Consider the following 13,006-nt stretch of genomic DNA (forward strand, 5'->3'; position numbering starts at 1 on the left):
CATTAAGCTTTTGCATTGCAATATTTTTTCTGTGCAAAGTATTTAATGTAAACATAGAAGAAATCTTAAACAGCTGACACAAACATTGAGCTTTTGTATTGCATTTTTGTCCAGTATATGGTGTTAGGAGTCGTGCTTGACTGTGTCGAGTAGTCTCTCACATGATGTTTACAGCATCGACTCTTTCAGGTACAAAATATTAAAAATTTATTATCTGAAAATAAATAATCTATATGTGCTTAAATACACATCTACATTATTTAGTATATTTATACATTTATTATTACACTATAGTTAATATTTTCGAATCAATAAAAATTGATAAAAACAAAACGAACTTAAAAAGCTTAAAAATAAGCTAAAAGTTAAATAAGACGTATGGGCTGCTTAACTTAAAACGAATACAAGTAAAAACCAGCATAAACAAAACATAGTAAAACGAAATGAAAGCACAATTGATTGTGCTTACGAAGAATTAAGTTGCTATTTATTTATAAAACAGTATCCAAATATTGGACACTGTAAATAAGAATAATAATTGCAATGGCAGATAATTACGGTTCAAGTAAGGATAACGACAGCACAGGTACGTATATAACAGCACCAATTGAACATCCACAAATAAGGATCAATAAATGGCGGGTACGTGAGGGTTTCCCGGTTACCGCAAACCAAGTTATACTATTATATCAAATTGTGAATAATGAGAGCGAAGTGGATAAAGTGATACAGAAATTGAAGGCAGTTAGGGTGGGCACAGTTAAGAGATGTTTATTTAAAGAAGGTGATATTGTTAAAAGTGGGTATGTATTTCAAATAATTGCGTATATACACAAAAACGCTAGTGAAAATAATTTTCTTAAAAAATATTTAATTATTTCGTCCTTTTTTATTTAGGGAATCGATTATGGAATTATCAGAGTGCCTCCACAATACTGTTATAAAAGATATGTGTGCTGATTGTGGCGCTGATTTGCGCCAAAATGAACATGTAAGTGAAATGTATAAAATGTGGGGTAGGCACAGAGGGGGGGCATATCAGAACAATGTTTGGTGAAAGTAGAAAACAAAACAAAAAAGTTTGCACTTCTTTCAGTTATTAATCAAACCATAGAGTAAATAAAAGCAATATTTTTAAAATTTCAAAATTATATATAATTCTTATGTAATAAATAGTGTATGAAAGATAAAATAATATTTATTTATTTTTTATTTCTGTTTTTAATTTTGCTTACTATTTTATTTAACATATTGCTTATGTAATTCATTAGTTTATGCTAACATATATTATAAGAACGATTGGTCCAACCTTTGATTGAATAGTATGAGCTTTTAGACTGAATACTGACATTCAGTATTCAGTTCGATTTAATAAAATAATAAATAAAAATTTTAATTTTATAATAATAAATTTTAAAAAAATGAAACAGATTTATCGAGTTCGGTCTAAGTATTTCTAATGTATTCTTATATTAGTACTTGGGAAATATTGTAACAGAGTTCACACCCGCATCCCTTACAATCTATCTTCTCATTTTCCCTTACTATACATCCAATCCCATCCATTTACAAATTAACCCTTTTTATTTATGTTCTATAGGGTCTCGCAGATTAGGGTTCAGTTAGTCGACACGTACCGTAAGCACTTAAGTCAAAGCGAAATGCATATACAACCACATTTGTGTATTTGATAGGAACGAAACAAACAAAAGTGGCGAACTTTGTTTAAATATATATGGTCCTTACTAAGTACCAATCTTGTTGCTGTAACCTGCGATGATCTATCAAGCAGATAACATGAAAAAAATTATGCATACATATATATGGGTTAAGATGTGAGTAGGTTATGGTATTGTCAGAGAACATGGGATTATTTAGAAGTAAAAATAGCTTGGAGATGGGTGGAATTTTATTTGTAATTAACTTGGTATAAGACGGAGAAAATATCTTTATCTATGCTTGCTCTGTTTGTCAACCAGTTTCTTCTAAACTATAATTTTTACATATCTGCTTCAGAAGTTGATTTACAATAAAAAAAAATACACTACAATTATAACAAAATGTTTGGATTAAAAATTTGTTAATAAATAACAATGACAAGTTTCATTAATGGACTCATTGTAAGCCAACTTGAATCCAACCAAAAGTTATTATTTGTTCTCAACGATATAAAAAAAAATTAATTTAAAAAAATTGTCCATCTAAGAGTGTTATCCGATAAAAAGGGACATAGTTTTTACTGTGTCCGACTAATAGGTGTTATGCTGCCCTTAATAATATTTAAAAAAAATTGTCCATCTAAGAAGACTACCTGTTAAAAGAGTATTCTCTGCATATTTTACATGGAGTTTATATAAAAATTATATATAGACGTTGTACCTTTATCATTGTGCGTATAATGCAAAAAATTAAAATTTAGCTGCAAACTATATTACTTGAAAAATAAGAGATGTCCGACCAAAAGGGATTAATTTATATTAAACGGTAATCTGAAAATTTAGTTTGAAAAAATTATCTATCCAAGATGGGTATCCATTAGAAGAGTTTTACTAAATATTGTATTAAATACAGTATATATAAAATTATATGTCTTCTGTACATTCAGCTTAAAAAGTATATGGAATGCTATAAACAAGACTCAAACGGCAAATAACTTTTAAAATATAATCTGCACATAAATCAACGTATATTCCAATTTTGAAAACTTTTTCTAAATCTATGCATCTCTTTACGCTACTACCACCCATTTCTTGGTTTCACAATAAACATCTGAATCAACCACAGTTCTCAGAAATTGGTAGATTCAGTGTAGAACAATAATAATCTTTAAAATCATTAGCAAGTTTTATAAAGTATGATATTTAAATTATTCTCTTTAGAAATTAGGTTATACAAAATTGGATATTTTTATGTTCTAATGCAATAATTGAGTTAAATAAAAATAACAAAAAGTTACATCTTTCAATGGAGCACAATAAGATATCGGTTCACTTTACCAGGCGTCATAATCTTCCCACTAATATTTTTCATCCAACTTATTTTCTCATTGATCTGCTATATAATATGAAATACATGCTTCCACAATTTCTCGATTTTTATCTAGACGATAACCCGGCTCTACAATGCCTGTAATTCCGCTCTACAATGCCTGTAATCCCGCTCTACAATGCTTGTAATCTCGCTCTACAATTAAGGCAAGATGTTGTTCTTGCATTGCGTTTTTGCGTAGTTACTAATTACTACCTAGCAAGAACATTCTAGTATCCTTCCCTCACTTATTTACAAATTTAGCTTAGGTATATTCGTTGTCTAAATTCTAATTCTTCTGTATTCTGTCTTTCCCTTGATAACTAGAATGGGGTTTCAACTTTTGATTTTAACGGTCCAATAGCACGAATTTGTACATTTTACATTCCTAAGACGTGTTTTTAGTGGGTTCAAGTCTTACACTGGAGTAGTGGCAAATACTAAATATAAGTCACACTATGAAATTAAATTCATTCATTAAACAGATTTCACACAAATGCCAGCTAACAACACTAAAACAAACGAAAAAATAATTCAAAATTTTTGTATAGCAAACCTCTATAAACTATTTTTAATATTAAAAGTCTTAATTTACCAATATTGAAGGTATATCATGTTTGACCTTTGAATGTATGGACATAAGGGATTTCACATACTTAAACTCAGAGCACTTCAAACTCCCATAGGACATATCCGGCTAAAAATGATATGAAAATAATAAACAATACTGCCAACATTGGAAATTGTTTTTGTATATATATTTTAAGTCCCGAACACCCTCAACCAACAAGTATCATTTTACGTACATAGTATAATGTATAGTCATACTCAACACAAATTTTTCTTTAGAAATGAAATGGCATGGAAAATTACCAATGATCGTAAGTTCGAAAGACAGATCCTATTAATTTCAAGACCTGCCGTCAGAACCAATTTCAAACGAATAGGTCAAAAATGGAAAAATGATAGAACAGGGACGACAACAAATAGAGCAAAAATTAAAATGTTAATTCCAATGGTTCTTTTTCCATAACACTTTTGCAGACAGAAACATACGCTATGATAAGTGAATGAGGAATGCAAAAATGATTAATAAGTGCCTACAGTTTCTCTGCATTTACTTTAATACTTTATATTAAATTACGGGCCCACAACATGAAGAACATAAGGGTGATTAAATGTCTAATTACCCAACTAAAATTGAGCAAGTATCCTTTTAATTGGTTATCAAGTAGTGAAAGAAGAAAAAATTTACAGACCACCGGCTTAATAATGTATGTTAACGTCAAGGGAATAGTTTATACCATTAAGGCGGATTTCAAATAATTTATGTAGACTTAGGGTATATACTTGGTTACTAGGACCTATAATCATTCCAACGTTAGATACTACCTCTGGATAAGTAGGATTTTTACCGACAATAATGTCTATTGAAATTGTGAAGTCGAGAGGGTTGCTCGATTATTTGATTTTGTTATGGCTTCATACAAAATTTGGTACAATAAATGCCTAATCGTTAAAGTGGGATAAGAAAAGGGACTTGTATACATTTTATTTATATTTTGAAACGTAAAATCAAAAACTATCTTATCAGAAAAATGTACAACTTATAATTAATCATATATTTTAACGACCCATTAAAATCGGGATGCTCCTAGCAAATACACACTTATGTTATCGATCAATCACATTAAAGAAAAGAGAAAAAAAAATATTACTTCGGACATACTTTCAAGGAAGCAACCTCCCTATATTCCCTTACGATATGTAGGATATCTCAAACTAAACTTAAATTTAAACAAAAACTCCAAAGTGCAGTATCTTACTATAACATTAATTTACGAAGAAATTTTTATATTAAAAATAATAAGCTAGTTTAATAATCATTTAATTTTTATACTAAATTGAACTATTATTGAATTTAGAATATATTTAATTAAATTTCCTAATGACAATTTTTTTAGAGTAAAACAATAGAGGCTTCTGTGCCCATGATTCATTCCGTTCCCGATTTGAAAGTTACGCAAAAACTAGCACAAAAAATTGGTCACGATGACACGCGTCGCTTATTAGAGGATCACAAACTGGTTCTTCTGGTAGATTTAGATCAAACTGTCATACATACAACCAATGATAACGTACCGAACTATATCAAAGGCATATATCACTTCCAACTATATGGTCCACATTCACCTTGGTATCATACACGCTTGCGTCCAGGTACAAAACAGTTCCTGGAGAACATATCCGAATTCTACGAACTTCACATTTGCACCTTCGGTGCAAGGAATTACGCACATATGATTGCTCAACTTTTGGATCCGGATGGAAAGTTTTTTTCACATCGCATACTCTCACGAGACGAATGCTTCAATGCAACTAGTAAGACGGATAATTTAAAGTGAGTCTTTATAAAAAATAAATTTAAAAAAAAAAGCAAATTAAATAAATTTTATATTTACTAGAGCTTTATTTCCAAATGGCGATTCAATGGTTTGCATAATTGATGATCGTGAGGATGTGTGGAATATGGCTTCCAATTTAATTCAGGTCAAGCCATATCATTTTTTTCAACATACTGGTGACATTAATGCTCCACCCGGTTTATCGAAAACAGAATTGGATGGAGAGGGTGTCGATTTTAAAGGTTTAAATTTAATTTTAAAAATAATTATAGATTATTCATAATTTTGTTTGATATTTTTGTTTAGACTTAGATGAGGATAATGAAGCAAAAGAGGTATCAAAAAACGAAACTACAGATACAGACAATAATCAAAACGAAAATGCTGCAGAAGATGAAAAAGAAAAACCTATTGAAACTTCGGTTGATACGAAAGAAAATACTGAAACTCCAGAGGAGAGCGTCAACGAAAATAATATCAAAAAAGATGACGAAGAAGATAATACCAATAATACAGTTCAACCAACAGAAAATGATTTAAACAAAAGTGAAGAAAAAATTGAAGAGGAAAATGAGGCAGATGATAAGCCCAGCACCTCTGTAGCATCACCGAAAATAAAAATGAATACAGAAGCAAATAAACAAATAGAAATTGAAGATCCGGATGATTACCTTTTGTATTTAGAGACAATCCTCAAACACATACATTCTAGATTTTATTCTATTTATGATGAAACTAATGATATACCTGATTTAAAAATTATTGTCCCAAAAATACGTTCGGAAGTATTACGAGGTTTTAATTTGGTATTTTCCGGCTTAGTACCTACAAATATGAAACTAGAACAATCGCGTGCATATTTCATTGCTAAAAGCTTAGGAGCAAATGTATCACAAAATATTGATCCAGGTAATTCAATTAATTATTACAAAATATAAATTCAGCTCATTTGTGTAAACTATCACTACTTAAAACGTATAATCAAAACTAATGAGAATTATAAAATTGCGTATGATGTATAGAGTTCTATTTTATTATGTATTTATTACACTGTCAGTATCGTACAACAATTGCGATGGTTAGTTAGTGTTTTAAAATGAATAAGCAACGCCTACGTTTGGTTTTTTGGCAAAAACTCGGAGAGATGTCGGACTGTGAAATTTAAATAATCAAATGCAGCCAGCGACGATCATGTGAGGTTCCGTTCGACACCTCTCAAAGGGACTGCACAAGCTGCTCCCAACGAGTTACAATAACAACAAATTTCTATATATTAAATATCGGCTTTTGCACCGATATTATATCAAATGAGTTTTTATGATTCATTAATGAGGGAAACGTATTGAGTAATGTAGAAAAGTTATTTAAAATGACAATAAATTGATGTGTTATGTTAATGCAACAATCAATCATTGAACTAACGGTATAGCGAGTAATATAATGTCAAGCCCTTTCGTTAGCATTTTATATGCAGCATTCATTACTTAGAAAGAATATTTTAACTATCATTGTTATTTAGAATGTTTGTTATATCGAATATTTATTAACAGATAGAAAACTGTATTAACTTTATGGAGTTAGCTATAGACTTATGTATGTCATACGGATCATGCAAAATGATTTTTATAAATGTTTAAGATATAAACGTCTGCATATCATCATATCATCTGCAGAAAAGATCAAGATACTGTTTGGAAGGACACCTAGGATCTTTAGTTTTTTGGTAGTAGAATACTAAGTTCATCGATGTTAATGAACAGAGTCATTAACATTCTTTTTTATTAGACAGAGTCCAGGATAACTCTTTAGTCAGGGTGGTAGAAAATTTTGTTGATAAGAAGTGAAGATTTTTATCACCATAGATTGAAGCCACATGAGAAAGGTATGCATTTTTATTGTTGCACAATTATGTACGGTCCTGACCCGTAATTAGAATCGTGCAATTGTCGCTATATGATGCGATACTGACACTGTCAGAAGGGCTCGAAGTTTGGACATATATATGCTAAAGAGAATCAGTGAGAGAACACCGTGAAACATTGTTCCAATTTCCTAGCTTTCTACCCCTTACCTCCAAAATCAACGAAGTATACATAGAAGATAATTGCGGATCTATCATTTTGTCGAATCAGCTATAGGTTTATTAGTCAAGTCACATTAGTCATGCCATATTATTGGTGCTTGTCTTTGGATATACCACATAGCTTGATTTCTTCATTACATTTCATTTTAAATAAATTGAATTAGAGTGGTAATTAATTTAACAAAATCATTAAAATTATTTATAGATTCAACTCATTTAGTTGCTGTTACGTCTGGAACTTACAAAGTGAATGCAGCTAAAAAGAATCCTGAAATCAAAATTGTCAATGCTAATTGGCTTTGGTGCTGTTCTGAACGCTGGGAAAAAGTTGATGAAAGACTGTATCCTCTTGATCGTAAAACCAAAAGTAAGCAACGTCAGCCTCCTGCACATTGCCATAGTCCCGAGCATGTAGTAAATTATAGTGAGAAATCGGAAATTTCTACTTCAAGTAATGCGCAACTATATGCCACCTTCCACGAAGAAAAATTTGTAAATACAATAAATCCGTTGTTATCGTTTTCAAATGCTGATTTAGTTGAAATGAATAATGAATTTGCGCAATTTTTTGAGAGTGATTCCTCTAGTGAAGATGAACATATCAATTTCGGTACATATACAACATATAAATATATATATTATAAGACAAAAATTTCTAACTTATTATTATTTTAATTTAAAAAAAGAAAATCCACCTGTTGATAAGTCACTTCTCAAACGTAAAAGAGAAGAGAGTGTGCAGGATCGAGCTCGCAGTTTCTTCACACGAACAGCAGAAGAGCTAATGATAGATTCCACAACAGTTGATACAACAAAAGAAGGTTCAAGTGAAGAGGAAGACGATGACGATGAAACGCCAGGCGCAAAGTTTAGAAGAGGTATATATATAAATATATAACACATTCTTCTTATTTAAAGACTATTTCTTAGGTGAAGACTTACCATCAGACATAGATATAGGATCAGATTCAAATCAAAGTAACGATGAGGACGACGGAAGTTGGCATATGATAGGAGCAGCCTTAGAACGAGAGTTTCTAGGACTTGATAATTAAATTATCAATATTAGTTTTAATCAATTTCATGTATTGCAACTTCCCACTAAAACCCGCAAATAATATTAATTTAGTATTTTTTACTGTACATTTGTTTTATTTGTTATTGTTTGAAATACATTTAATTCATGTATATTGTAATTACAATGAAAAACAGTTTTTCTCTTTTAGCAGTAGAAAGTTATTAATCAGGTTTGCTTTATTTTTTCGCGATCCCTCTTAAAATTACTAATTCTTATCTTAGGGGCATGTGCATTTACAAACTTTCCTTTTGGTAAAGGATCTGGCTCTTTATGTTCCTTCACATCTTTTACAACCTAAAACAAGTTTAATAAAACAAATTTAATTTAATAAATAATTTAACAAATCTAGTGTAACACACCTTGTCGAAAATACCCCTACAATTAGGCACATCCATTGGTTTCACTTGAGCCTTTTCGTTCTGTGGTCTTTCATTCTCTACATTGATTTTGTTACGTAGTATAGATTTTAATGCCTTTCCCTCGGATGAACTGCTAGTAATCTGACTATTCTTTGGCACTGAAAACTAAACAAAAAAATAAATGTAATATTTATATTACAATTGTATATTTATTTTATATTTACCTCTTCTTTTGGACTTTTAAATGCTCGGATTCTTTCCTTTTCACATAAAATAGGTACATTAACGTCAGGCTCTTGTTCTTCTACACAATTTTTGGAATTTACATCACAAGTTTTTAAATAATTTATATAAATATCAGCTGGTGATGTTGGTACTTCATCATGATTATTGTTATCAGTAGAAATATTTTTATAAGTCGGTGCTGACGAATGCTTCACTTGTATGTACGATGTATAAATTTCATTGGTAGACTCTGTAATTATTTGATCGATTAAATTACAATTTTGTATGCTTTGATTTTCACTAATATACTTTAAATTTTCTTCAACTTTTTTCGAAATTTTTTCTTTTCTATTTTCAACTTTTGTATTTTCTCCAACGTTTAAAGGTTTTATAAATTTCAACATATCTGCTACTGTATCAATTTTTTGATATTCTAATACTTCATCTTCAAATGGAAATGATACACTTTTCTTAAGTTTTTTTTCTGCAGGGTTTTCACCGATTTTTGTTTCAGAATTAGTATTTTCATCATCAGTATTTTCATCAATGTCTAATACAGTTTTGTAATTACTAATTAATTCTGATGAATAAATAAAATCCCATAATTGTTGACATATTTCTTGTATATGTATTTTTTTTTCTATGTCCTCCGATGATTTTATTTTTATTTCTAAATGCTCTTCTTCGAACATTAATAAGTGTTTTTTTAAAAATTTAAGTTGATCCTGAAGAGGTAGAGATTTGGCTTGCTGTATTATATCCTTGACTTCGGAATGTATTTCACTTTCTTCATCATCTATAATTTCAGTGTTAACATCTTGTTCATTTAAAACTAAATCTTTATTTTTAAGAGTGACACTTTCATTAACATCATTTTTCTTCGTGCCGTCTGTGTTGGCAACATGAGCAACCCGACGCTTTTTTTGTGTGACATTGTTGTCACCCATTAGTTGTTTAATCGTGTCAAAGCTTATGGTGTTATCTTTAATTAGCTCAAATTCATTTTCTTCATGTTCTCTCTGTGCATTATCATGAAATATTGTCTCTAGGTCTTTACTTTTTTCAAGTAGCAAAATCTCTTCATGAGGTGCCTTTTGGATATGTCTAAATTAAAAAAATAAACATTTGAAACATTTAAACAATATTAATTTAAATATACTACACTTACTGTTCCATTTGTACATTTTCATTAAGTAATTTTTCTTTTTTGACTTCTTCATTAGATTGTAACTTTCTTATTGTTTGATGTTGAATTTTTTCAAGTGACAAAATCTGCTCATGGGGTACCTCTTGGGTATCTCTAAATTAAAGAAATAAACATTTGATACTTTTAAACAATATAAATTTATAATCATTTTTGTGTGGGTTAATTGGTCAATTTAAATACAAGTAAAACAGATTATTATATATTTTTGATCACAAAAGATTAATATAATATTAATTTAAGTATTTTTCACTTACTGTTCCATTTGTATGTTTTCATCACCTTTGATCTTATCATCACATTGTAAATTTCTTGTTTGGACTTCGTTTGAAAATACTTCATCGTCATAGTGCTCTTGAGGACTATCTCTAAATGAGTAAACAAAAACATTTATAAAATTAATTCTACAATATATCACTTACTGCTCTATCTGTTTATTTTCATTAACCACTTCTTCACGGCGTTTATTTTTTTCACGCATTTTGTACTCTCTAACACGTTTTCTATGCAATCCACGCCATTCTTTCTCTTTTTCTTCATCATATTCCTCTACAATATCAACTTGTCCTTCAGATGCAAAAACGCCCTCATCGTGAGGCGCATGCAGACTGTCTCTAATTTTAAAAAAAAAAAACGTAACTTTGGAAGTATTTTAATATAATATTTTACTCACTGCCACATCTGGGCTTCTGCTTGTAGTTTTGCTAAGTATTCTTCCGATTTCTTTAATCGCATTTCACAAATTTGTTTCGCTTGGAATGCCGAACAGTTGGAAAAATATCCTTCAAAATGTGAAACAAAAACGTCATTGGTATGAATTAATTTTCCTGGTATAAGCGCTTTCTTGCCCATTTCCACCATAACATCAACTGTTAAACGTTTGGAAAATTGTTCCAGATTTTGAATTGCGATTTCCTGTTCGTTTTTATATTTCTCCCATCGTGTTGTTTCATCTTGGTTTTTTTCAAGCGCCTAAAATTTACATTTTTAATTTATTCACAATTTTTAAATTATTTTTTTACTTACATTTCGAAGTATATCGTCCCGATTGCTCAACATTTTCAATAGTGCCAAAATTCAATGTAGCGGCGGAATATATTAAACTTAAGTCAGAATCACAAATTGTGCAGTGTTGTAAGCAGTCACTTTTCACTTCATATAACAAAATATGCATTCGATATTATATCAGGTTTCCACTGTAGCTAAAATAGCATATGTTAAAGAAATTAAAATTTGCTTGATTGATGCATGTGAAAGAGCTTTTTTGTGTCAAAAAGTCTGAGACGACCTTCTGTTTGTTTACATTTAAGTTGATATCCAAAAAATATGTATTAAATAAAATACGTATTGTACAATAATATTAAATATATGTTTGATACAAACTCATTTACATATTTTTATATATCAACTATTTATATATATATTTTATATACAAAAAACAAACATTTTAAACAATTCTTACCTCTTGTTTGTTTTTTGTTTATTTACATTTTATTTCACGTATCTAATAGTGCAAATTTCGATCATTTCCCCTTTTGGGATATATATTTTGCTATGTTGCATTCAACATTTTTGTGTTATTTGCCTTAATTTATTCTTAACTAAGTTAAAGAACACTTTGTACGGTTAATCAAATTTATTTTATTATTGACCTTAAACAAATAAACTGCTTTAACAAAGGCAGTAAGAACCTACTATTATATTATCTGAGGCAAGTGTTAAAAAAAAACTACAAAGCTTTTTTGTCTCAATATTCGCAAAGACTGAATTACTTATCGCAGGCATAGCGAACGCATCAAAAAATCATTAGTTATGACAGAGTACACACAATATGAGATAGTATAAAAACACTTGCAACAAAAGTTTAGTTCGATCAAATACTTGACATACAAATTAAAGCAAAGCAATTGCTCAATATGTTTGTATCAATTGATATAAGGTTTCTGCTATGTTTACGTCAGATACTTAGTACACAATGAAACACAACGAAAACTAAAATTCAATTGGTTCTTACCTTTCTCTTTATTTTCACCTCATCATGAATGATTTCCTATGACTAATGCAAATGTCAATAGTTATGGCTGAGGACACACAAAGCAAAACAGCATAAGTCCCATCCAATACCAAATCAATCTAGTGACCTAATACTTCGCACACAAAAAATGCAATGCAATTGAACAGTACTTGATTTGTATCTATTAACTGATACAAGATTTGTACTTACTTGTGTTTTATTTGAGTTTTATTTCAAAAAGCTTGAGAAATTGTCTTACGCACCTTGCCAATGTTGCAAAATATATAAAAAATCAGTTACAAACTCTAAAATATGTTGGCAACCCATTTTAATAAACAAATTGGCCAGTTTAGTATCCATTTAATATTAATATTTAAGACTTGTGCGAGTTAGGCTAAGTTGAAGATTTTTTGGGGTTTTTTGCACTGCACACATTTACCCATTTATCAACACGTATCGACACACCACTACATTATCGGCACAACTTACGTCCTTAATAAAATATATAAAACCACAAAAAAATATTATACAGAAAAACATTAAGAAGTTGTGATGTGTAAATCATTTTAAAAAAAATTTAATAAAGTGGCAGCAATTGAAACTGCAACAGT

General features: G+C 29.9%; 2 protein-coding genes across 2 annotated transcripts; one reads left to right on the forward strand and one right to left on the reverse strand.

The window, feature by feature from the left end:
- The first annotated feature begins 337 nt into the window (after positions 1-337).
- On the forward strand, positions 338-8,653 carry LOC119678272 (RNA polymerase II subunit A C-terminal domain phosphatase). Its single transcript, XM_038090018.1, has 8 exons — positions 338-803; positions 898-991; positions 4,992-5,428; positions 5,493-5,674; positions 5,739-6,341; positions 7,721-8,125; positions 8,202-8,393; positions 8,446-8,653. The coding sequence occupies exons 1-8, from the start codon at positions 544-546 to the stop codon at positions 8,568-8,570; spliced, it is 2,298 nt and encodes a 765-aa protein (XP_037945946.1). The 5' UTR covers positions 338-543; the 3' UTR covers positions 8,571-8,653.
- LOC119678273 (unconventional prefoldin RPB5 interactor-like protein) lies at positions 8,645-11,560 on the reverse strand. The gene is made up of 8 exons (XM_038090019.1): positions 11,408-11,560; positions 11,055-11,353; positions 10,804-10,995; positions 10,639-10,749; positions 10,346-10,477; positions 9,177-10,281; positions 8,953-9,117; positions 8,645-8,887 (listed from the first exon to the last, which is right to left on the reverse strand). Exons 1-8 carry the CDS (start codon positions 11,438-11,440, stop codon positions 8,759-8,761), a joined length of 2,166 nt encoding a protein of 721 aa, XP_037945947.1. The 5' UTR covers positions 11,441-11,560; the 3' UTR covers positions 8,645-8,758.
- Positions 11,561-13,006: the final 1,446 nt, after the last annotated feature.

The sequence above is a fragment of the Teleopsis dalmanni genome, chromosome 2 (assembly GCF_002237135.1).
Source record: "Teleopsis dalmanni isolate 2A chromosome 2, ASM223713v2, whole genome shotgun sequence".
NCBI classification, from domain to species: domain Eukaryota; kingdom Metazoa; phylum Arthropoda; class Insecta; order Diptera; family Diopsidae; genus Teleopsis; species Teleopsis dalmanni.